The 23,023-nt window shown below is 43.4% G+C and overlaps 1 protein-coding gene across 2 annotated transcripts; it reads left to right on the plus strand.

The window, feature by feature from the left end:
• Positions 1–3,551: 3,551 nt before the first annotated feature.
• tex2l (testis expressed 2, like) lies at positions 3,552–21,435 on the plus strand. 2 transcript variants are annotated; one of them, XM_037082364.1, is made up of 12 exons: positions 3,552–3,668; positions 8,935–10,375; positions 12,982–13,182; positions 14,183–14,501; positions 15,559–15,833; positions 16,089–16,238; positions 16,946–17,045; positions 17,654–17,786; positions 19,372–19,503; positions 19,893–20,102; positions 20,698–20,818; positions 20,919–21,435. In XM_037082364.1, the coding sequence occupies exons 2-12, from the start codon at positions 8,966–8,968 to the stop codon at positions 21,090–21,092; spliced, it is 3,225 nt and encodes a 1,074-aa protein (XP_036938259.1). In that variant the 5' UTR covers positions 3,552–3,668; positions 8,935–8,965; the 3' UTR covers positions 21,093–21,435. The 2 variants fall into 2 exon arrangements, with proteins under 2 accessions (XP_036938259.1, XP_036938260.1); XM_037082365.1 differs by lacking the exon at positions 3,552–3,668 and adding an exon at positions 8,346–8,364.
• The last annotated feature ends 1,588 nt before the right edge of the window (positions 21,436–23,023 follow it).

A 23,023-nucleotide genomic window follows, 5' to 3' on the forward strand; every position in this document is an offset into this window, starting at 1 on the left:
ACAGGGCTATTTTTGAACAGCTGCATATGTCAACAGATGGCAAGGTATGTGTGTGTGTGTGATGAGGGGGGTGGCCAACATGCACTTGCCTACAGTCACTCATGCACAAAGATTGAGGTGGGGAGCCACAAAGCCCCCCCCCCCCAAGGCCCTGCCGCTCATTCAATTTTTCAAACCCATGTAACTGAAGTAACGGCTGTGTAATTATCTTAATACTGTATGCCAGGGAGATATGTTAAACAGCGGGCCCCCCGACTCTAAATATAGTCATGCCATGCAAATACAGTCTGGATTTGATTCATATGTAGAGCAGCAATTAAAACCATACACCAAGATAAAGAGGTCTGCTGAGATTTATTGTGATAATGGAATTACAGATTAAGAATTTGAAGAGGGTGTATATTTAAAGAGGGGAAAATCTCACAGCAGATGCTTTATATTCATTACATAAGGAGAATCCTGCACATTATGTCACTTGATATACAGGGGCCCTGTCATATTTGTCGAAGGGAACAAACACACAAGGCGTCTCTGGCCCCAGTTGTTGTGGTGTGTCCCGCACCGTCAGCACTAGAAGGCCCTTGTTGGCGTAGAATTAATCTAAGCCCCTTTTCCAGTGCCACTTTTTATCAGACACTGTCTTGATTAGAAGTGGCTATATATGGGAGAGTCGTGTCAAAAAGTCCTTTCTTATCACAACAATGGTTTGTATATCCTCTTGTGACAAATACAAACTAGGGTTGTTCCCTCCATGCAGTCTGATGTTGGCTGCAGCCGTTTGTGGTGCGTTCAAGTGCAGCTTTTTGGTTGAGACACGGGCAACAAGAGGCAATGCAACAGTCAGCTTTCAACACAGCTAGGTCTTTCTGTCAGTTTGGTGTGTCTGAGCTAGAACGGTAATTTTGTCGACTCATATCAGTTAGACATACAACATTTTGAAGTAATTTATCCTATGTCTTTTTAGTCGATCCTAAGAAATGATTTCCGTGCAGGACGTGGGACAGAGATCACTGATCAGGATTGAAGCTTTAAGGAGGCAATGTGAAAGAATTTGAGCGTAATCAGTCAAAAATGTATTAAAATTGTCGACATATCATTATGACATCTATGTATTGTGTTGCAGAGAAATCTACCGAAGTTAGCATGCTAACCTGCTAGCCCTGGCCGTCTAGTCGTCCAAACACTAATGCTGCCCTGTTCACCGAGCTGAACCGCTAGCTGCCCAGCTAACTGAGCTAACCAGCTAATGGCAGCTACTATTAGCAGCAGCGATAACTCTGCTGATATGCTGCCCTTTATTTGTTTTGAGGATGAAGACTATGAGAGTTAGCAACTTTTCTGATAAAGGAAATTACCGGTGCAGTCTTCAAACCTAATTAAAACCAATTTTGAGAAATAAAACACTCACTCACATCAGTAGCTATTGGTCAACTTATGTTGGCTACTGTTTGCTAGCTTCAACAAACTTTACATAAATACTGCTATTTAAATTACATTATTGGGTCACTAGCATTAGCATACTATTATATACTACTTGTCACATTTCTGACTACTACTTTGTGATTTAGCATTGACCGTTGACAGCAAATGGATATGGAGTGCTCAGGTCATCAGAACGCTAGAGATCTGTGTTTCTTATATTTTGATTATGGAAACTGTTCTGTAGTCTTTAACCTCCAGCTGTTCTGCTCTCTGTGGATGTAACAGTATGTTCCATATGCAGAGTGCAGCACATTTTCCTCTGCTTGGCCCTGAGTTTCAATGATGAAACACATGGTCATCCATCTCCCCAGGACAGAACGAGTACCCAGCAGCCTCAGTGGCCTGTCTGTGTGCAGACCACCAGAAGTCATGTTACATATTCTATTTAATTTGTGGTGTGACGTCTGGTGGTCTGCACACAGACACCAGGCTGAACAGCAGACACTGGATGTGTCAAAAGTCAGTAAGTTTGACTCATGTCCGGGTCACAACCTTAAAACTGTCAGGTTTGAGGTCAGCATGTGTAATCCCCCTGGACCTCAGCTGGCAAAGGCCTGTAGTCTATCCTCCATGGAAGCATACAGGCTTTGATCCAGCAGCTCAAAGTAAAGCTAGATGAGATCCTTATCAAAGAAAAGTCCATTCCACCCCATGATATTGCAGGTATCTGTCTCCAGAGGTCGCAGCCTCTTCAGGGTGGCAATTTCCTCTCTGGGCTGTCGAGTGATTTCAACATGATTCTTGTTGACCTTAATTGCCAGTCGAATCCTCCACCTTGTCACACCTGCCAGCTGATACAGGTGAGATGAAATCACTTTGTCTTACAGAGCGCAGCAAGGTAAAGAGTGGAACATAATATTACAACACACCACCAAGACACAAAGGGTGTGTGGTTATTATCTGTTTCAGTTCTACTTACTGCTGATGCTCACACTCCTTCATCTCACCTCACACACACCTGAAGGTGTTTTACTCACATATCCACAGGGATTAGATCGTGGACTGATGTTGCTGCTCTGCTAATATCCCATCATGCTACAACCGTTGTGTGTACACACTGTGGAATAAAGCATGAGTGTCAATAACACTTTGATTATAAAGATATAATACAGGAAAAGAAGAATGATCTCATCTGATGATGTCAAAAATTGAATGATGTATACCGTTTTGCTGTGAGGCTCCAGAAACACTTTGCAGACTACGAAACCTCCCGTCTCATCATCGGCATGAGGGTGAACACATAATGACTGAATTTTCATTTTTGGGCGAACTCATCCTTTAAATGCAAGACAAAGGTGACAGATAATAAACACAAGATTGAGGGAGGATGTTTGGGTAAAAGGGAAGTGATTAAAATCTCCAAACTTTTTCTTTTTCTTTTTTTTCATTTATAATTGTGGTCTTGATTGAGTTTTGTCCGTTGTGCCTCCACCCAGCCAGTCAGTGATGGATGGGGGGTTATTGTCTCTCTCCCCAGCTGCAGCCTGCACCACCCTGCCCCGTTCTTCATGTTGTCATATCTGGGGCTTCCACTGGGTTTTTATGTAGGCCAAGATGGAGGGAGGAGGGAAAGAGAGATGATGTGGGGTCAATTATTTCTTTTTTTTTCCCTCGTTTTTCTTTCTTTCTTTCTTTCTTTCTTTCTTTCTTTCTTTCTTTCTTTCTTTCTTTCTTTCTTTCTTTCCTCTCCGTTTGATTACAACATGATTACTCAGTTGTTGCACGGATGCTCACCATGATAGAAAACAACACTATGTAATCCCCTGCAGGCTGAACTTCGCCCATGTTTTGTACAATTAGGCAGCATTTACACTCTGGATGCGGAGTCGTGTGGATGAGTCTGTTGGGGCTGCAGGACTCTTAATCTGGATTACCACGCAGCACGGCCATGATTTTTTTTTATTTTTTTATTTTTTTATAATCAGTTTGGTTGAGCTGTGATTCTCGGCAGCGCGTGGCACATCTGGATGGAGGCAGTCGGTTATAAGGGGAGGTGTGTGCGCGTGCGTATGTGTGTGAGAGCGAGCGAGCGAGCGAGAGAGAGAGAGAGAGAGAGAGAGAGAGAGAGAGAGAGAGAGGGCGATGAGACTCCTCTGTCGGCGGTCTGTGCGCACACCAAATGGAACGGGAACTATCGGCGGAGCGGCGGGTTTAGTCACACTTCCATGCGCAGAAATATTTTCCGGGTGAGTATATCTTCCCAATCTGCGTTTAAGTTGCTATTCTCTTTTAATTTTGCGAAACATCGCCAGCGCTGCAGATGTGTGTATTTGTATCCAAAACTCAGAGACGGAGATAGTCTGGTCACACACACTTTTTTGTGTACTGGCGGTGCGCATTGAAATCGGTAACTTCTCCATCAAGTCTGCATGTCTCCGTGTCCCGTGTGGGTGAGTCGTGCGTAAAGAGAAAGGCTGAAGGTGTTTGTGCCCTGAACATAGCAAGCGCACAAACAAGGGGCCACTTGCTGTTTTGAGTGAATTCATATTTTGTAAGCAAAAAAAACAAAAAGAAAGAAAGAAAGAAAGAAAGAAAAAAAGAAAGCCAAAAAAAAAAGAAAAAGAAAAAAGCTGTGTTGGGCTCTTGATTCTGTGGCAGAATTAATATTTCTCCAGAAAGACTGAAAACCAGAGGGTGTAGCATCTCTCTGATGAATGAACGTGGACAGGGTGGAGTCAGTCATGTGCAGGTGTCCACAGCCCCAGACTTGAATACTCCCACTACCGTGTTTCCTGTCCGTCTCCTCACATACACTTTTTTTCTGTTGCCATACATCTCCAACTTGGACTCAAGAATAAATAAGACTTAATTTTTATCATTCACTGTGAAATCCTCAACCATATGTGCTTGTTTCACCTCCTGAGAAAGCGTTAGCCGCCCTCTGAGTTCACCACAGGACAGCCACTCTCAGGACTTTTGCTGATTGGACTTGTTTATCTGGCAAATTCTCTATCTGTGAGGAACTTGCTTTTCTTTCTCTCAGGGGGACTAGACTTAATTTTCTGATGCTGTGGTGGTCGTGCTCTGGATACAACTGGTCCAGCTTCTCTAAAGAGACCTCCATGCACAGCTCCCTTAGAAACCACTAGTCTGACCATGATCTGATCCTGGCAGAGCCCCTGTTTTGTTTAGAAAATTGGATTTCCGACCTGTTCTATTAATTGCTGAATCAAAATCTGATTATTTCCAGGTTTATCAGACATTATTAGGGAATTGTCAACGTACTCCTAGACTTTTGGACTCAAGCACATTTTAGCTGCATGTCTTATTCGCCTGACAGTCCAAAACTCAGTTTACTGGGTTTACTGTCATATACTCAGGCCGGATTTAAATGGAGAGATGACAGCAGACAGACGTAGAGAGTATTTTAGGGCCCCATGGCACACACACATTTGGTAAACAGACAAAATGAGTCAAATGCCACATGTTTATTACTGTTATTGTTAATTTATATAGGTATATATTTGAACCTTTCTATTTCAAGATTCACACACTTGGTTAGACGTGTACAGCATTTTGAAGAAACGTATTCATAACGCTGTGTATATATTTTCAACAAATAAATAAATATATGAACATAGAAATAAAGTTTTAGATCAGAGAGTCCTTGAGATTTCAGATGATTTTGATGGGGTTTTTTTTCTCCTCTGTCTTGGCCCTAATGCCTGTGTATTAGAGTAGTAGTTCTGTTAATTCTGTTCCGTCCCGCTGTTGTTTGAATCCTATGCCCCCCTCCAATGGTCGCCAGTTTGCCGTACTAGCTAACATTGTGAACACTGACTAATAAACGTAAACGTTTCTAATGTTTGGTGGCAAATGTTAACACTGGTAACACGAGCGTATTAAATTTAATGTTGCTAACACAAGGAGGCTAACGTTGACATCGCTAACACCAGCTCACGGTTACATCGTTAGTGCTAGCTCGTTAATGTTAGCGCAATAGGCTACATTATACAAGGTGCTGTCTATTTTACGATTCTTTTCCACAAACTGGCAACTATCTGGACTCTTGATCGCTGGTGTAACACAGATGCCACGTATTACCAGCGGCGTCATTCACACCTTTGCTTTTAGATTCGGTCCTTTCACTGTGAGAGAAAGACAACTATTAATTTACAAGCCTTCCTACAAGCTCTGTAGACGTAATATTTTCTACACAAAAGTGTTATCCATATGACCTTTAAAAGAAGAAGGAAATGCTTTATTTAACAGCCCACATACCCAGTAATTATCACAACTGATGCGAAAACATTTAATTTCAGTTGAATATCTTCTGCAGGTGTTCCCGTTGGTTGACAACTCATCAAACCACTCGAGGACGCCCGGTGTGCAGTACAGATGTAACTGCACGCATTCCTTTGCTCTTTTTTTCAGAATTCTCCTTAATCGTCTGTATGTGTCTTTTAGCACAAGAATAGGAGCAGTGACAGTAAAAGGGCTCTGAAGGATTGCGATGTCATTAATAACTACAATCAGCACGAAGATGAGCAAGCTTGGAAATACACCCCACCAAATGTTGGTTTTAGACCATAATCCAGCTCTGTGATTTGTCAGATTTCACAGTAAAACCCTGCATTAATGTTAATCTGAGATTGTTACTGTTCGTGTCCGATCAGAGGTTGACACACACACACACACACACACACACACACACACACACACACACACACACACACACACACACAGACAGAGTCAGAGACATGCTGTTAGGCTTAACTGACCATCACTCATTGAGAATGTAAAGGATTGATTGAACACATTGCGGTGAACTTAGAGCAGATGTGTGCTGTGTTTTGTGCCACAGTAATCACATGATCCGTCTGTATGTCACAAACAGCCGTATGGAACGCATCACCACATGTGAGGCCCCGTTCACAGGCCCATGGTGTCATAAAATCAAGCAGATATTGATTCAAAATATACAGTACCACATTTATCCCACTCTTCCTTGTCTTGTTGGGTTTCTTTGTCGTCCTTGTTCAAACCGGAGTTTTGCTCAGCTTCCTGTGGCCTCTGGGGTTGTCACAGCTGAATTCTTTCAACAATGCAGTTAAACCAAAACCCAAAGGACTGAGTTAGGAGAGTCAGTGGAGCTCACACAAACACTTCACAATAAATTGGGTTTCTTTTTTCTTTGGGGGGGAAAAGCCTAAGTAGAATATTTAAAAATGGACACAGACAGACTGATTTATAACTTAAAAACAGAAAGTAGAACATGTTTAAGTTATGCTAGCAGCGAGGCCCAGCGTTGGTCAGTGGATCCCTCTATCTCTGTGGTCCACACAATTTCAATTCATTTTGTACACTTACTGTCCCCAGAGTATTAATCCTACTGACTATGTTGATCCTGACAATTCGTTCACTACTTTGGTTAATTTGTAAATGTATCATAAACTAATATCATTCCCATCAGCCTCAGTTTCACTTTTGGTTGAGTGCTAATTAGAATTTTCCTTTAGCAAGCTAACATGCCAATAAGATGGCGAACATGGTTAACATTTTATCTTCTAAAAATCAGCATGTCAGCAGTCCTAGCAAGAGTTTTAAGCTTGCAGATGTTAGCATTTGGCTAGCTAATAGCACATCTAAGTAGTAGCTCAAAGAGCTGCTAGCATGATACTGTGTAGCTGAAACAATATGCACCCACTGGATGAGTTAACACTAGTGCCGTTATTTTTTCAACTTGGCTAATTTGAATATATAAGTTTAAAGCATAACACATTCCAATCAACCTCAGTTTCAGCTGGCTGCTACTAGGAAACAAAACATGTTTGCTAACACGTTGGAATTGTTCTTGTTGTCCTTTTTCAAGCATGCTGATGTTAGCATTTAGCTCAGTGCAATTCTGCACCTAAGTACAGACTGAAAGAGCTGCTAGCATGATACTGTTGTAGCCCCAGGCCTACTTTTACTCCACAGTGGATATTACTGCTTAGGACCCCTAAAAATATAGCTTCACTTCTTTATTTGGTTCTTTCATAATGAGAAAAAGATCTATTTCTTATTCAGTTGCAAAACGACCTGACTTGCAGCTGCAGTGATTTGATATAAAACCATTTGGATTAGCAGCATCTGGAGCTTAAACACAGCAGTTTCATAACTAGGCAATATGGCAACATTTTCCAGTCCTGTAATTAGCTTGGACAAAACATAGTAAGCTTAACAGTAGTTTAGTGTGCCTGCTGCGTGTGTGTGTTTTCTGGCACCTCGCAGATTCTGCACCCTCTTCCCACCCCATAAAAAAAAAAAAAAGCCAAGAGAAAGGTCTAATGCCGCCTGGCTGCATGTGTGTCCGTGAGGTTTTATCTCCCCACCGTCCATTTTGGGTGAGAGCAGATTAGTCAGAATCCACCAGCTGCTGTGGAATTGGTTGAAATTGTGCCACACAACGCTGTAATACAGTTACGTAAATCTGACCAGTCAGAGGTAGGGTTTAACTCGCATAAAGAGCAGGGCACTTGACCCAGAGAGGCAACGAATGAAAGGGTCCCCACTGGGCCTTTGTGCTGCCTTTCCAGCTTGCTCTCTTCTCCCACAAAATGACAGCAAATAATGCACATCGCCTCTCTGTTCTCTGTTGGCTTTTGTCGGTATCGTTTCGACATGTCAGTGAGTGGTGGCTGCATAATGTGCTGCATGGAAAACGTGCAACCCCACTGACACACAGAAGCCAGTTCGAGGGGGGGTGGACAGAGAGCATCTTTGAACTCTCCTCACTATTCATCTCAGGGTTACATAAGTAAGAAAAAAGAAAAAAGAAAAAAAGAGGGTTGAGACTTTGGGTTTTTTAAGGCTGACAGTTAGCTCTTTGGGGGATGAGCCTGGAAGACACAAGTTGTTACCTCGGGGGGCTGGATGGTGGGCTGAGTATTACCTCGGAGAGTGAGTGTGCTGATGCTTATTTAGTGTTTGTTTGGGCATTACAGTTCTGCTAAAGCCATGCATATACTGTCATTGTTTTGTATGGAAAGGTTGCCCCTTTACTCAAATTACAATTTTGTTCATGTGCAAACAAACTCCCTTCACATAAATGGAGTGAATTCTATTTAAACTGCCAATCAGCCCCGGAAGACATTAGAGACAAGCCAGGACTGCCCTAGTTTGTGCAACATTTGGGGGAGACAGACTGTCTTGTCTATTTTTGCTCGCCTCTAAAACTCCCTCAGTATGTGGAGCGACAGCTTTGGGAGAGGTACTTACTTGGATCGGATTCAGGCTCGCTAGTATTCGTAATGTTGATTCCCACAACTCCTCTGAGCTGAACTACGTGACATTCACACATTAATGTGTAGCTGGCGCTGGTAAGCAGTTTCTGTGAAAGTGACGCACAGCCACCGAAAAGACTCCTTTGCTCTCTCTCCACTGCTCGTCCCCCGACTGCTTTTATTTGCTCTGCCTCTGAGGCTTAATAATGTAGCTGACCGTGTTCTTTATTTATTCTCTGACTCTTAGGTGCCTTGGCCGTGCGATGTAAAGTCAAAAAATGGCAGAGAGTGGAACGAATGGGGAGAGAGGAGGCGAGGATAAAGGAAGAGGAGGTGGCAGACCTCGACAGGAGCCCCAGAGCCCGAATCTTGGTGTTTCACCAGCAAACACCCCCTCCCTTGGGGCCAAGAGGCATCTCCCTCGAGGGATTGTGATCCAGCTGACTGGGACAGAGGGAGACTGGGACAGTCTGGATGACAGCGAGCTTATCTTCTCCCTCGACCACGATGAAGACTACCCCTCCATATCTCTCTCCAAGGAGAGGCAGCTCTCTGTTGAGGATGGCAGGGGCTTGCAGTCCCAAGCTTTCCACGTTCCCCTTTCTCCCTCATCTCCTGGCTCTCTCAGCAACTGCTCTGCCATTGGCCCCAGCTTCCTCTCCCCGGGTCCCTCTTCCCCCACCCACCGACCCCTTGCAAGCCTGGTCAAGTCTCTCTCCACAGAGCTGGAGCCTAAAGAAGGATCCACCCTGAGACCTAAGCCCTTTCTCAGCCTCGTGAAGTCGATCTCCACGGAGATCTCCCGCTCAGAGCCCGAGGTGTCGCAGTCCAAATCGGACTCCCGCCTCAACCTCCACCTGTGGAAACAGCTTACCCAAACAAAAACCCGCAGCAACGGGGACTCTCGCACTGCGCCCCCTTCTCCTAGCTCGCTCTCCCCAAGTGCAGAGGGTTTGAAAGGGGGCTTCTTCAAAATGGAGTTAGAGGACACCAAGAGGAAGCTCTCGGAGGCCGTGCACGAGCCTCTGAGCACCATGTTCAGCAAGATCATGAGAGAGGAGAGTATAGGCAGCCCCAAACACCAGGGGAGGACCCAGGGGGCTCATCAGGCCAGCCCCAGAGGTCTGGGCCGTGAAAGCAGCACGGACACGGTTCTCTCCGAGTCTCCTGTGAGGAACACTAGAAAAACGGATGCTGATGTTTTGCCTGTGTTTGACTGGCCTTCTGTTAGGCATCCTGGGAGAGGTTACCGCAGCCACTGCCCAGTGCATCGCAACAGACACCACCACAGGGACGAGGAGCTGGAAATATGTGCAGACGGTGACACGATGCAAGTATTAGCCACTGAGACTTACCAACCGGCACGGAGCTCACCCGCTGGTCCTCAGGTCCTGGCACCACCCTCAGTTAGGACTTCGCCCCTTCCTCAGCCCCCTCATCCTCTCCCACGCATGAGTTTATTTTGCATGGCAGTCTTGTCCTACGGCTACTTCATCTTACCTCTCAGTCCATACTTCTCCGGCCTGGCTTTGGGATTAGCATTGGGATTCCTGCTAGGATTGCTGCTCATCAGGATGGGTTCCTCCAGAACTCGCTGCTCAGATACTCCATACAGACCTCCACAGACTCTGCTGGGGGAGGGGATTCTGACAGGAGGCACATTGAGCAGGGAGCCTAATACCCTCAAGGTAAATGGATGAGTCATGAAGGAAGAAAATGTCATATTCCTTTTCTCACCTTATTTTCAGCCACATCTCACTCCAACACCGGCACATTTCTCAACACATTTTCAATCTCTAACATCTGAGAAAGCACTGATAGGTGTGATTAAGTCTTGAATTTAATTTCTTTGTTCCACCCAACACTTTGCTTCCGAAGGAGTATTTGTCATTTGGGGAAATATACCTCATGTGCTAAGGAGTGGTATCGATCTTCTCAATTAAGTCTCTTCAAGTTAGATTAGTCTAGATACCATCCAAATGTAGTGGAAAATGTTAACTGATTTTCTAGAAAATCAGCAAAAGATAAAAAAAAAAAAAAAATTGAAAAAGTTCAAATTGAATAATTGAGTTTTGATCCATTCCTGTCATGATATGATGTTAGGATTAGACTGGATTGGGTAAAAAAAACTGGTGGTGTGAAGTGTCTTGTCCAGATCCTTCAGACCACTGCAGAAGAAGAAGGTGCAGCTATATGGCATCATTAAAAGAACGCCAGTCCTCAAACAAATGAAAAACTATGTGAAAATTTGTGATGGACATATGAAGTTAATGTTTGTATATGTTTTGGGGTCACAGGGTCCTTATTGGTCTTATCAGTCTTATCTGATGTTTTTGTCTCCCTAGCGGCTAAGAGGCGTCAGCAGAGGTTTAAGTGACATGCTTAACATTTGTCATAATTCATTTGTTGAGTCACTTTTCATCGCCCTTTTTCATATGTTCGTTTCATCGATACACCGAGAATTGCGAGCCTACAGCCTTTTTCTAGCAATCTTTCCTACTCTGGATTCTCATGCACAAATTGAAAAGGCATAAAAACGGGGACAGAAACGCGCTTATTGCTACAGTACATTGTTACATAATAATACATTCATTTAAAAGAATGGCCATTTTGGGATTGTTGCCATAGCAACTTCAGTATGAATACACCTTAGCAGTCATTTTTTGATCCGTTTCAATAATGCCCCTGAAACTAATAGGTGCTAGAGAACTGTTGTAGAAATTGCCTTTGAAGTGAAAAAAGGTTCAAACCAAACTGATATTTAATATCTTTCTGAACTGCGTACCACTCATCGACATACCTACTTAGTGAGGGTGACTGATTTCTGAGTGAACTTTTAAAGGTTGCTTAAAGGCTATGGGAAATACAGCACCAAGAGTACCTCTAATTAGTTTTTCAGCCGTGCAAGGAGAACAGTTAGAGCGGTGTCAAGCCGGCGTGTCACTTAACTATCTCTGCTGACTGTTTCCTTCAAAGATTAGAGCTTCTGAAAGTGGCGTGCAGCTGCATAAGGTACCCAGAATGCAATTAAAAACTTTCAATAATAAAAAGTGCCCAAGCCGCAGTGGTAATTACTCCTCTCCTCTTGGTTGAGTTTGACACAGGGCAACTGGGTAGGACAGCTACCACCCAGACTCTGTCAGTTCCAAAGGCAATTAGTGTTGGATGCAGGCAGGAGGAAGCAGTAATTTGTCATGTCTGGAAGCAGGAGAATGGGGCTGATAGTGACGGTTGGATATGGGGGGTTTATACCGTCTCAGTGTTGAGATAATTCCCCTGTTTGGTCATTAGCAGTTTGGTTTCAGTCTGAGGAACGTTACAGTGTAAAAGTCAACCAAAGGATTTGTGAGGTATTTGTAAGGTCTTGGGGTAATCAGAGGACAGATCAGTTCTGGTATTTGGTCTGAAATACATTGTTTGCATCATGATCACTTCAGCATATATTTCATGCGAGCAAAGCTTTATCATAAAGCTCGACCCAGCGGGAAGAATAATGTACATTTCTGCAAATTTCAGACATATTGAAACTACTTTTCTATTTCTATGTTTTACCTTTCAGATTCTTTGGGTTGGGTTTTCAGTGTTTTGTTGTGACTTGGTTAGGGTCGGGAGAAGATCATGTTTTGGTTCTGTCGCTGAATTGAAGTGACTACTTGTGGTCGTGCTGTTGTTTTTCGGTTACCAAGAAAGTCCAGGAAGTTATTGTGCCAGGCAGTCATTCCCCAATAATAGTTACAGTATGTAACTCAACTCGGTGGATCAAAGTCTGTCTGCTTTATAAATACATTAAAACAAAACAAAAAAAAAAGGTTCCCTTATAGACGCATTGGTTAATTTGCTTTGAGATCAATTTACTAGGAATGGTTTCTGTGTCTACCCCAATCCTTTACCATCATTAACTTAAAGCCTTTAATTGGTATTGTTTGCTGACAGCAGTATAAAGCCAGGAAGGACAGTTTGCATGGGAAGGCAAATCCAAGACACAATGTTCCACCAAACAAAAAGCTACTTTTTGTTATATTTCATGCATATTTCCTTGCACTAACATTTATACAGATGACGGCATGATGGCAGCCTCACATTCTATATTGCACATTAGTAAATAATTATGTTGAAATCCACTGAGAGACTTTGTCCCTGCTGTTATGCTGTATCCCTCACTTCTGGGCTGATTACCAACACCAACAACTGCATTTTTAAGATTGAAATGAATCACCATCACTTGTTTCTTCTTCCCACTTGGAAGTGTGCATAGCGTTGATTGAAATTGACCCTCACTTCCTACCTTTTTCAGGGCTGGATGAATGAGATGTGTGATTACGACCCAGAAACCTACCACCCAGCTCTGACTCACTCTGTGTTTGCCACCCTGGAGGGCTCCTGTCTCCGTCTGGACTCCCCACGCACCAACATTAGCCGCAGGGCCACATATGATGAGAGAGTCGTCGAGGCCACCTTCGTCAAGTCACGCTCCTTTCAGCTTGCAAAGAGCAAAGTATGATGACTGCCTGAGTAACTGTGTTAATGAGATCTGTGTTGTGTGTTTTTTGGGGAGTTACACAGAGGAACACGAAGGACTCATACATTTTGGGCATTGTTGATGTTCTGTAACGGTTTATAGTCACTTTAGAGCTGGAAGATAATATCAGAGCAAATCTTGATGTTCTTGAAGATTTGAGGTGATTTAAAAGGATCTCCTGGCAGACATGGAAAACAGTATTCATAATTGTGTTTTAATTTCAACAACCTGAAGGTAACAGTTCAAATGTTTTGTGGCCACGATAGGGGAGGGAAGTTGAAAGCGAGGGGTATTTCGTTGGTCTACACTGTAACCATTAGTTTCTTATGGATGAGCACGGCTAAGATTTTACAGCTGCAAAACTGTGTTTAGGTGCATAGTTGCTTACAGCTAATTGCTAACATCATCATGCTAACATGTTCACAGTGACAGTGGTGACATTATTGATGTTATGTGTTGATGTGTTTACCAATTAAGTGTAGCTTGGTAGCATGCTAACAGTTTCTATTAAGAACATAACCCAAAGTACAAACAAAGTACATACAACAAGTGAGCGAATAGCTGCATGAAGTCAGATGATCACCCGAGTTCTTACCAGACCTGATGGTCGACAAACCGACAGACTGACATTACCATCCCAAAAAGCTGCATCGCTATCATGGCTGAAAAAGATGCTAATCTGTCTCCAGGGAACTTGAACAAAAACATTCAGTGTCCAGTTAATGAATGCATGAGACTTCAGGATTATATGATATTGTATTTAAGATTCGTACATTGCCTGAAATTGTTGGTAAGATCTGGGTGGAAACACACAGATGTGGATATTTGCCAATATGAAAGAAACTGTTAAATTGACTTCTAATATCCATTAAACAAACATCAATTGATAATTTATAAATGGAACATTTGGCTGAATTGCACAATTATCAGCTGTCTTTTATGCTGATATAACAAACTCTGCCACTGTTCCTTAAAGGTATTCCTGCTGCCATCTGTGTTGGCTCGGAAGAGGATGTGGAACCCGAAGTACCCCATCTGCATCCACCTGACAGGGGGAGCAGACTCTGAGGTGGATGAGGGAGGAAAGTCGGAGGATAGTTGTGGAGAGGACCTGGGAGCCGAACCAGCAAGTCCACAACGAAGTTCCTCCAAAGATGCCCAAGACCTTCCCATCACTATTTACCTCTTCGGCCGCACAGGACGAGAGAAAGAAGAGTGGTTTCGTCACTTCCTGTTTGCCTCCATGGATACAGAGAGGGAAAAGGAGAGGCCTGGCAGATGTGTGTCCAGATCGGGTACGAGACACGTTGATAATGCATTAGAGAAGAGAAGGCTTCCAGATAAGGCATCTATACAAATGCCATATATGTGTGGATTATGGATTACATGCTCCAATTCTTTGCATTTCAAAGCCGATCCCTTTAGAGGGAACACACAGATCTCGCAGCTGACAGGGTAGAGGCATCAGAAGAGAATCATCTAATGCCCCACAGGCACCAGCTTTGTTTTGGAGAATTGAAGAGAAGAGATGCAACCACAAACATATTACTCATATTTGCTTTTCTGATGCAAATCCTTCACTTAATCTGACATCTTTCACATTCCAATATCCTATTGTGACACTCATGGGAAGTGCTGGTGATTAATAAGAGGACAGATTTTGGTTATTTAAAGGACATCTTGAACATCTTGGGAAATATGCTAATACTATTCGCTTTGGAGTTAGATGCGAAAAAGTAATTTAAGGAGCAATGTGTAAGAATTGGTCAAACGAGGCAGTATATCACCAGAGTAACCACTACTTGCTAACTGTTGCTACCATTAGCTAGCTATCTTGTTCAGCTGTGTAGCTACCTGTCTGTTCTGAAAGCATGGGGCGCCAGGGTGACTGTTAGGGTTTGGGCTAGCTGGTTAGCATGCTAACATCACTACATATCTCTTCAGCATAAAACATAGATAATGCCAACTTCACAAACACACACATTTAAAAAAAAAAATCCAAATAAACATATTATACCTTCAAATTTTAAACATGATTCCATAAAACTGGCATGAGAAAATGCAAATAGCCTGAATGTGATTTTATGCACCACAAATAATCAGAAAAACTGCTGGTGGCACTAATTTCCCAAAATGTGAAAGTATTCCTTTAATTAAGTGCAATTAAACTCAGTCAAATTAATTTCTCATTTCACCCTCTAGAACATTATCTCTTGCTCTCAAAAATCACGCCAGTTACTTCATCAGTAATAGATTAATTTAACCAACAGGCATTCACTTCCAACACACTGATAATAAAAAAATTCCTCTGCCATGTTTATCTTCACCAACCCGGTAAATGTCTCCCTTCAGGTGACCCAGCGCCGGCACAGAGCGTTGGCGCCTCGGGCAACGTACCAATCAGCAGAGGCCCCAGTAGAGTGGACAGCAGCGACGACGACGCCCCCTCCACGCCGCCCCCTTGCAGCTCTTCAGCTCATATCAGTAAGACCCCCAGTAGCACCAGGGGCCTTACTGCTTTGGACTACCCGCGCTACATGGCTCGTCTCCTCGCCACAGAGGAGCTGACCCCTCTCTCCAGTCCTGGAGCCAGCAGTGCAGAGACAAGCCCCACCATCAAAGGAAATGTGAGTCATGTTTGCAAAAAAAAAAAAGAAATGAATGGAGAGAGGCTTTAGGACCACTGCAATGCGAGAGGAATTGCAGTGACCATTATGAAATGGCATCACTCATGAAAGTGGGTCAGCAGAGAACAGAGAAATTCTTAGCTTTTGAAATAATTATTATACTCTTCCCTTGTTTTCTTTTTCTCTGAATTTAATGAACCTGCACATTTCTTGTCCTTGCTCAGCTCTTACCCAGGTGTCTTCTTTTTTTTACAGTGCACCTGTGATCTAGCCGAGCAGCCTGGGTCGAGCCAGACTGCCTGGGCTAACGCTTTAATTGGACGAATCTTCTGGGACTTTCTGCGAGAGAAGCACTGGGCCGACGTGGTTTCCCACAAGATCCAGAAGAAGCTGAGCAAAATCAGAGTGAGAGCTTTTGTATTGAAAGTCACAGAAAAATTTAAAGGTGCAATATGTAAGAATTGGCCACACCTTTAAGTCATACGCCAAACGCATAGGAGACATCCTATCTCTACCAAGTAACTAGGTTAGGTAGTTAGCTCGGTTAGCCATGCAGCTAGTGGTCCAGAGTAAAAGATTGGATTGGTATTACAAGAAAGGCTGGGGCTAGCTTGTTAGCATACTAACTTCAGTCAACACTGCATATCTGCAACACAAATCACACATCAGCATATTTGCCATGATGCAAAGTTAATTAAAAAAAAACTTTTTTGTAAATTAAAATTCTTACATAATGCACCTTTTAAATGGTAATATGAAAGATTTTTTTGTTGAAAACATTGAAAAATGAGCTAAAATTATCAACAGAATGTGAATAAATGTATAGTGGTGTATAATGTGTTTGGTGTCACAAAGATATTAACTGATGCTAGCATGCTAACCAGCTAGCCCTGTCCTGGTTAAAAGTTCCTGTGCTAGTGGTATATGCAGTAACACTCTCCTGGTCCACAAGCTCCAAGTCAGAACTGCTAACTGCACGGTTTTCTATGCTAACTAGCTAAGGATAGCTACAGTTTTGTGAATGAATTTAACTGGCGAATTCCTACATATTGCAACTTTAACTACAAGTGTGATCCATTCCATACCATTTTAAACTTCGATTTTCCTTCCAGTTGCCTTACTTTATGAATGAGCTGACTCTGACTGAGTTGGATATGGGCTGCGCCATGCCACAAATCGCCACTACCTCCAGACCGGAGGTCAACCACAGAGGTAAGTGCAGACTGGAGAATCGAACACTGCAAAGTGTTCTCCGCACAGCCACACTCAGTAACAGCGATGAGCGATGAGTGAGAAGATGCCAGTGTGATTAGAGCTGAGCACCGCAGAGCATCAGATCAGACGCTGTTATCCTGTTGTAATCTCACAGAGCAGGAGAGCCATTAGGCCATGGCCTTCAACATTCAGAGCATATTGGCTTGTGTGTTTGTGTGTCTGTGTGTGTGTCTGTGTGTGTGTGTGTTTTATAATCAGGTGGTCTGGCACACATCACTCCTAATGACGAAGGGGATGTAAGTGTGTCAACGTGTGGGATTTTTTTTTTTTTTTCTGTTTCTCCGCCTAGTCGACCGTTACGCAACTGTCGACAAACGCTCCTGTTTTCATCTGGTTGTTGCCGCTCGGCCCACATGTGTCAGCTCCAGAGGGCGATCTATAATCCGCTGTAATTTATTATAAATTTAATTTCAAGGCTCGATAATCACAGTGAAAGCTGTTTAATCTGCCCACTAAGCGGTGTGGGTCCAGATTAGGCTGTGTGCATGAGCGTTGTCTTAATTTTGGAGGTCTGGCCGTTGACCTCATTGTGTCGCCCCCTGCAGGCCTGTGGCTGGAGCTGCAGCTGGCCTACACTGGTGCTCTGCAGATGACCCTGCAGACCAAGTTCAATCTGTCCAAGCTGGGGAAAGAGGGCGGTCAGGATACAGACTGTGCGATGGACACTGGTAGCCCACGGTCAGTGCTGCACACAAAGCCATCACAGACACCAGGCTGCACGCACACACAACATTCATTACAGCTGTCGACTTTGAGAGGATTTTCTATTGAGTTTTAATTAAAGTTCTTTTGGTGTTTGAATCTCCTGTTCCATATGAAATAATGTAATTGCTATCGGATGTAGTAAAAGCAGGCACTGACTGACTTAATTTCACAATATATGGAAATTTGTATCGATATATATATACACTGAGTGCACAAAATAACCACATTGGCCTGTCTGTTTGTGGCTGATCCAGTGAATTAAAGGGGCACTATGTCCCCAGAACACAGTCTGAAGCTAGAAAGGTGGCAGGGTCCGCCAAATATAAACATGTCATGAAAACAAAGAGAGGTTGTTTATTTAGTTTGTTTAGGAATAAACCTCACTGACGATCTTCTTCGCTGATAAAATCTTCCCCAAATCTAACTTCAAATAACCCAGCAAATCCAGATATTCGATCATTTGAAGCAAAAGTCTAATTTCAATATTCCACTGAAGCAGTTTATGACTTTGATATAAAAGGGGTATTCAGTATTTGTGATTACATTTTTTAATGGTGAAAAGCGGCACAGGTGTCACAGGCAGATGTATCCCAACTTTAAGTCCTCAGTCGGGCTTAAAAAACACCAGCGCCTCCAATCACCATTACGTAACTTTACAGTGGCTTTAATTGGACTTTCCCAGCTTGATGGCAGCATCAGGGGTATTTTCTCAGATTTTAGAAAAGCTCCATCCAAAACCAGGACAGACATCTGTTGGCCGAGCTGAGATGTACTCCTCGTGATGAGTGAACTAAATCTGTGCGGTGAGAAGAAAGATGAAAAAAATCGATACCTCAGTATTTCTATCATCCTAAGGTGCATTTCATCATACTGCCCAGGTCTATTATTAGGAGTTATTGCCCCAATAACAGTAAACCCTGTATTTTCATCCCAATCTTTTCTAATGTGCGTGCACATACAAACACGCACATACGCACGCACACACACGCACACACACACACACACACACACACACACACACACACACACACACACACATCTCCCTTTCTATCCCCTGATCCCTCTAGTCTCTGATCCACAGAGCAGAGATTCACATTACATTGATTAGCGTAGACCTGCCTGTCGTAGGCCCACAGTGGTGAGGATTAGCGCCCGAGCGAGGCTTAACATCAGCTGCCGGTGTTGCATGTGAAGCTTTACACAGAGTAAGAAAACTTTTCATCTTTTCTCGCCACTTACACTTTTAGAGAGTTGCGTCTGTGTGTAAGGCCATAAAGGTGTCAACAGGGGTTTAAATCTGTGTTGTTGCAGATAGAATATGCTGGAATTCTGCATTAAAATGTCTGAAGAAAGACCTTTGTCCAGTGCTTAAACACCTAAAAACAGAAGTCAGTTCCACAGATCGCTGTTGCAGTCTCAAAGTAATCTCTGAGATCTCCTCCCGTCGGTAATTGGCTACAGATCAGAGGAGAAACTGATGTGGTTTCAGGTGTTTATTCCTCCAGGAGGTCTGGCTCTGCAGTGCATAATTTTGCTTTCTATCTGCCCGCTCCTACAGGCCCATCTTCAGCGTGTTGGCCGACAGTGATGAAGAGTCCTCCAGCGCTGGTTCATCTGATGAGGAAGAGCTGCTTCTGTCTGAGCCTCAGGGTCCAGTGGGGGAGAAGGGATCCACACCGGCTACTGATGGGTAAATGCTGATTTAGTATTTTCATTCAGCTCCAAATAAGCTGATGCTGAAAGTGGGTTTTGCCAATTAAAGAAAGTTAAAAATGAATATGTATGAATTGCTACTTTTGTGTGCCAATTATGCCAAAAGACTTTTACATGAACAACGCCTTACAAAGCGAGAAAGTGTAACGTTTAGTAACACCATGTGGTGTGACTTCTTCACAACAAAGGACGGTTCCTGTGCTGTGAATGTTCATTTCTCCAAAAAACAAACTGTGCTGACATCACACTCCAGATGGCTGCAGCTTCCATTAACATTTCAGACTCTCTGCTCTCCTCAGATTCTGGCATTCCGAAATCCGAATTTACCCACAAACTCCTCTCTCCTCCTCTAATCTGCTCTCACAGGACAGCGGGCGGGAAGACTGGAAGGAAGATTTTGAGATTTGTGGACAAAATCGCCAAATCCAAGTATTTCCAGAAGGCGACGGAGAACGAGTTCATCAGGAAGAAGTTCGAGGAGATGTCCAACACGCCGCTGCTGCTCACCGTGGAGGTCCAAGAGCTGTCAGGGACGCTGGTCGTCAACATCCCGCCGCCCCCCACGGACAGGATCTGGTAAGTTCTCAGGCTGCAGAGCAACATGGTGACCCTTTTTCATTGCAGGGCGTGGCCTTCAGTACTGATGTATATGATCCCGCAATTCTTGCGCGTACAAACAGAAACCATTCAAAATCAAAAATTGTTTCGGCTTTGCATCACACCGTAGCTGCTCCAGCGGATTAAAGGAGAGGATCGAGCATTTACAATCCAGTCCAACTCTCAGCGGGCTCGGCTAGTGAAGGATTAAATGTAACCCTGGATTGTGTAATCAGATTACAAAAATAAGTAACTATAATCATTCCGATAATAATGAATTGCAATTGATTTGCATATACATAGACATAGCTCTATGTGTATTTACTATACTTTTATTACATTCAATGCGTACATGTTTACACTCATTGTCACGCTGCTGTAGGTCACAAACACCCTGCAATCTCAGAATCAACGCTCAGTCCACCATGTTTAGCAGCAGCATCAGGTTGGGTTTTGCGACTCTCATCTCCTGCCAAGTGAACATTTATTTATTCCCCTAATTCCACTTTAAGTTGAGCACAAATACTGAAGTTGTAAGAGTCGATGGCGTGGCGATGTCCTCTCTCTCCTGTAGGTACAGCTTCTGTGTGCCTCCCAAGTTGGACCTGCGTGTCCGTCCCAAACTCGGGGAGAGGGAGGTGACCTTTTGTCACGTGACCGAGTGGATTGAAAAGAAGTTGCAGGATGAGTTCCAGGTACAAAAAAATGAATAAAAAATGCTATGTACAATGTTGTCATCTCCCCCAGCTTTCCCTCCCGTTCTCTCACTGCCATGTGTCTTCCCTCCCCTCCCAGAAAGTTTTTGTGCTGCCAAACATGGACGACATCTACTTACCCCTGATGCGCTCGGTGGTGGACAGCCCTCAAGCCTCACAGCGTCTGTCCTCTCAGTCCCAGCGGTCCCAGAGCTCCTCCACAGAGTCCATCGAGAGGATCCCACCCGAGGTCTCCGGGGCAGAGTTGGACTAGTGCCTCGCTGCTTGATAACCGAAGGAGAGCTGACCCCCTCGCAGAGCAGATGTGCACAGAGAGAGAGGAGGGGGACGGACAGGATGTAATGTTACTATTTGCCTCTATAGACCTCGGTAGCTCTTAGGCAGACTTACTGAGCCCCGGTCTGTCTGAGCTGGGAGCTTTCTAAAAGTCCGATGTTTAGCGCTGTACGTGTGACGAAGAGTCTGGACTTTATTTGTAACATCTTAAAGAGCTTAATGACGTGGTGTAGTCCGAGTGAGTTGCAACAGATTACTGTACTAACAACTACAAGTGATACCTTTTGCAAATGTTTACATGTGAATGATTCCTATGAGATTATACATATATATATATATATATATATATATATATATATATATATATATATATATATATATATATATATATATATATATTTATTTGCTGCTTTCCTGTTTACAGCTCAGTGTCACTTTGAATATAATGCGATGGACATTATTGAATAAAAGCTGGACAAAACAGCCGCCAGTTTGATTTCTGAAACTTTAGTGAGACATATCCTTTATAAATCTTACATTTCCCCACCAGCTCCCTCTTTTTCTTGCTCATACTGTAAAATTACTTTGGTGTAATTCATAATCCGTATCAGTTGAGATCAGAATTGTTTCAGCCCCTGGCATCAATAATGGCATAAAATTGGTTGTGCTCTAATTTCAATATCTCGAAAAAAAAAAAAAAAAAAATTTGAGGATAAGTTCACACAAAAACGAAAATCCAGTCATTAGCTGCTTGGCCTCAAGTCAATGAAAACTTAACTTTAACTAAATAACATAATTTACGGTTATGAACTGACAAATTTGGAGCATATTTCAAATGACTGCCATCCATCATCTGCTGGCCTCATTTAACAGGAAGGATAAGATGATCTATAAGTCGGAGGGTGGGGGATGTTCTTCTTTGTTCTTCATTCATGGGCCGATGCTTCAGATTTTCTTTTCCAAATGCAGATCTCTGAATTTAAGATGCAAGAACGGAGGATACTTCCAGCAAGCGCCCGAGCTCGCCTTGCAACTGGGGAGAAACTGTGTGGGAGAGTTTTTCGATAAGGTTTGGCCAGTCGGGATGGAATTCAGCATGGAGATGAATGATGATGAATAGCAACAGAGGATAATGGCAACACGCGCTCATTGGTTGAAGAACAAACTGGTAAATCGATGGCACAAAGGACTGGACGGACAGCGGAGATTTTCAGATGGAGTGTGTGACAAAACAACAACAGAGCGTGGTGGAAAAAATACAGGCAGCCTGAGCAAAAATTCTAAACCAGAGAAGTCCTGATGCATAAAATGGAATCACATGGGAAAGAAGTGTGATAATGTGTGGGAGGGTGTGTGTGTGTGTGTGTGTGCGTGTGTGTGTGTGCAAGTGTGTGTGTGTGTGTGTGTGCACATGTCACTCTGCGGGATACTGTTGAGTTATTTGCAGTATGGTTCATTAGACAGGCCCCAGGACCGAGTTTGAAACTGTTATGAGATGCAAATTCTTCGCTGCAGTGAATGCAATTATTTCGCAGCGGAAACAGTCGACATTATGAAGCCATTTATAATATGAACAACTTATTCACTGCACTTGTTCTGTGAGCGAGAAAAGCCAGCTGCAGGGTCGACGTCTCAGCAGTGCTTGGAAGTGGAACTGGAGAAAACCCCCGGACGGATCAGGCTTTTATGCTCAAGATTTAAGATTAGGAAACGTTCCTCTGCCCTGACCTTAGTGGTCTTCACACGAAAGTTGTTAAAGGATACGTTCAGCCAAAAATGAAAATTTCAGTCCTTATCTCCTCACCCTCATGTCGATGGAAAGTGGGGTTACATTTTGTCCATAAATGCTTCTGGATCTTCACAGCAAAACAGCCCTTCACTGTTCTCCTGAATAACTGAAGTAGGTGG

The sequence above is a fragment of the Acanthopagrus latus genome, chromosome 20, assembly GCF_904848185.1.
Source record: "Acanthopagrus latus isolate v.2019 chromosome 20, fAcaLat1.1, whole genome shotgun sequence".
Taxonomy (NCBI): domain Eukaryota; kingdom Metazoa; phylum Chordata; class Actinopteri; order Spariformes; family Sparidae; genus Acanthopagrus; species Acanthopagrus latus.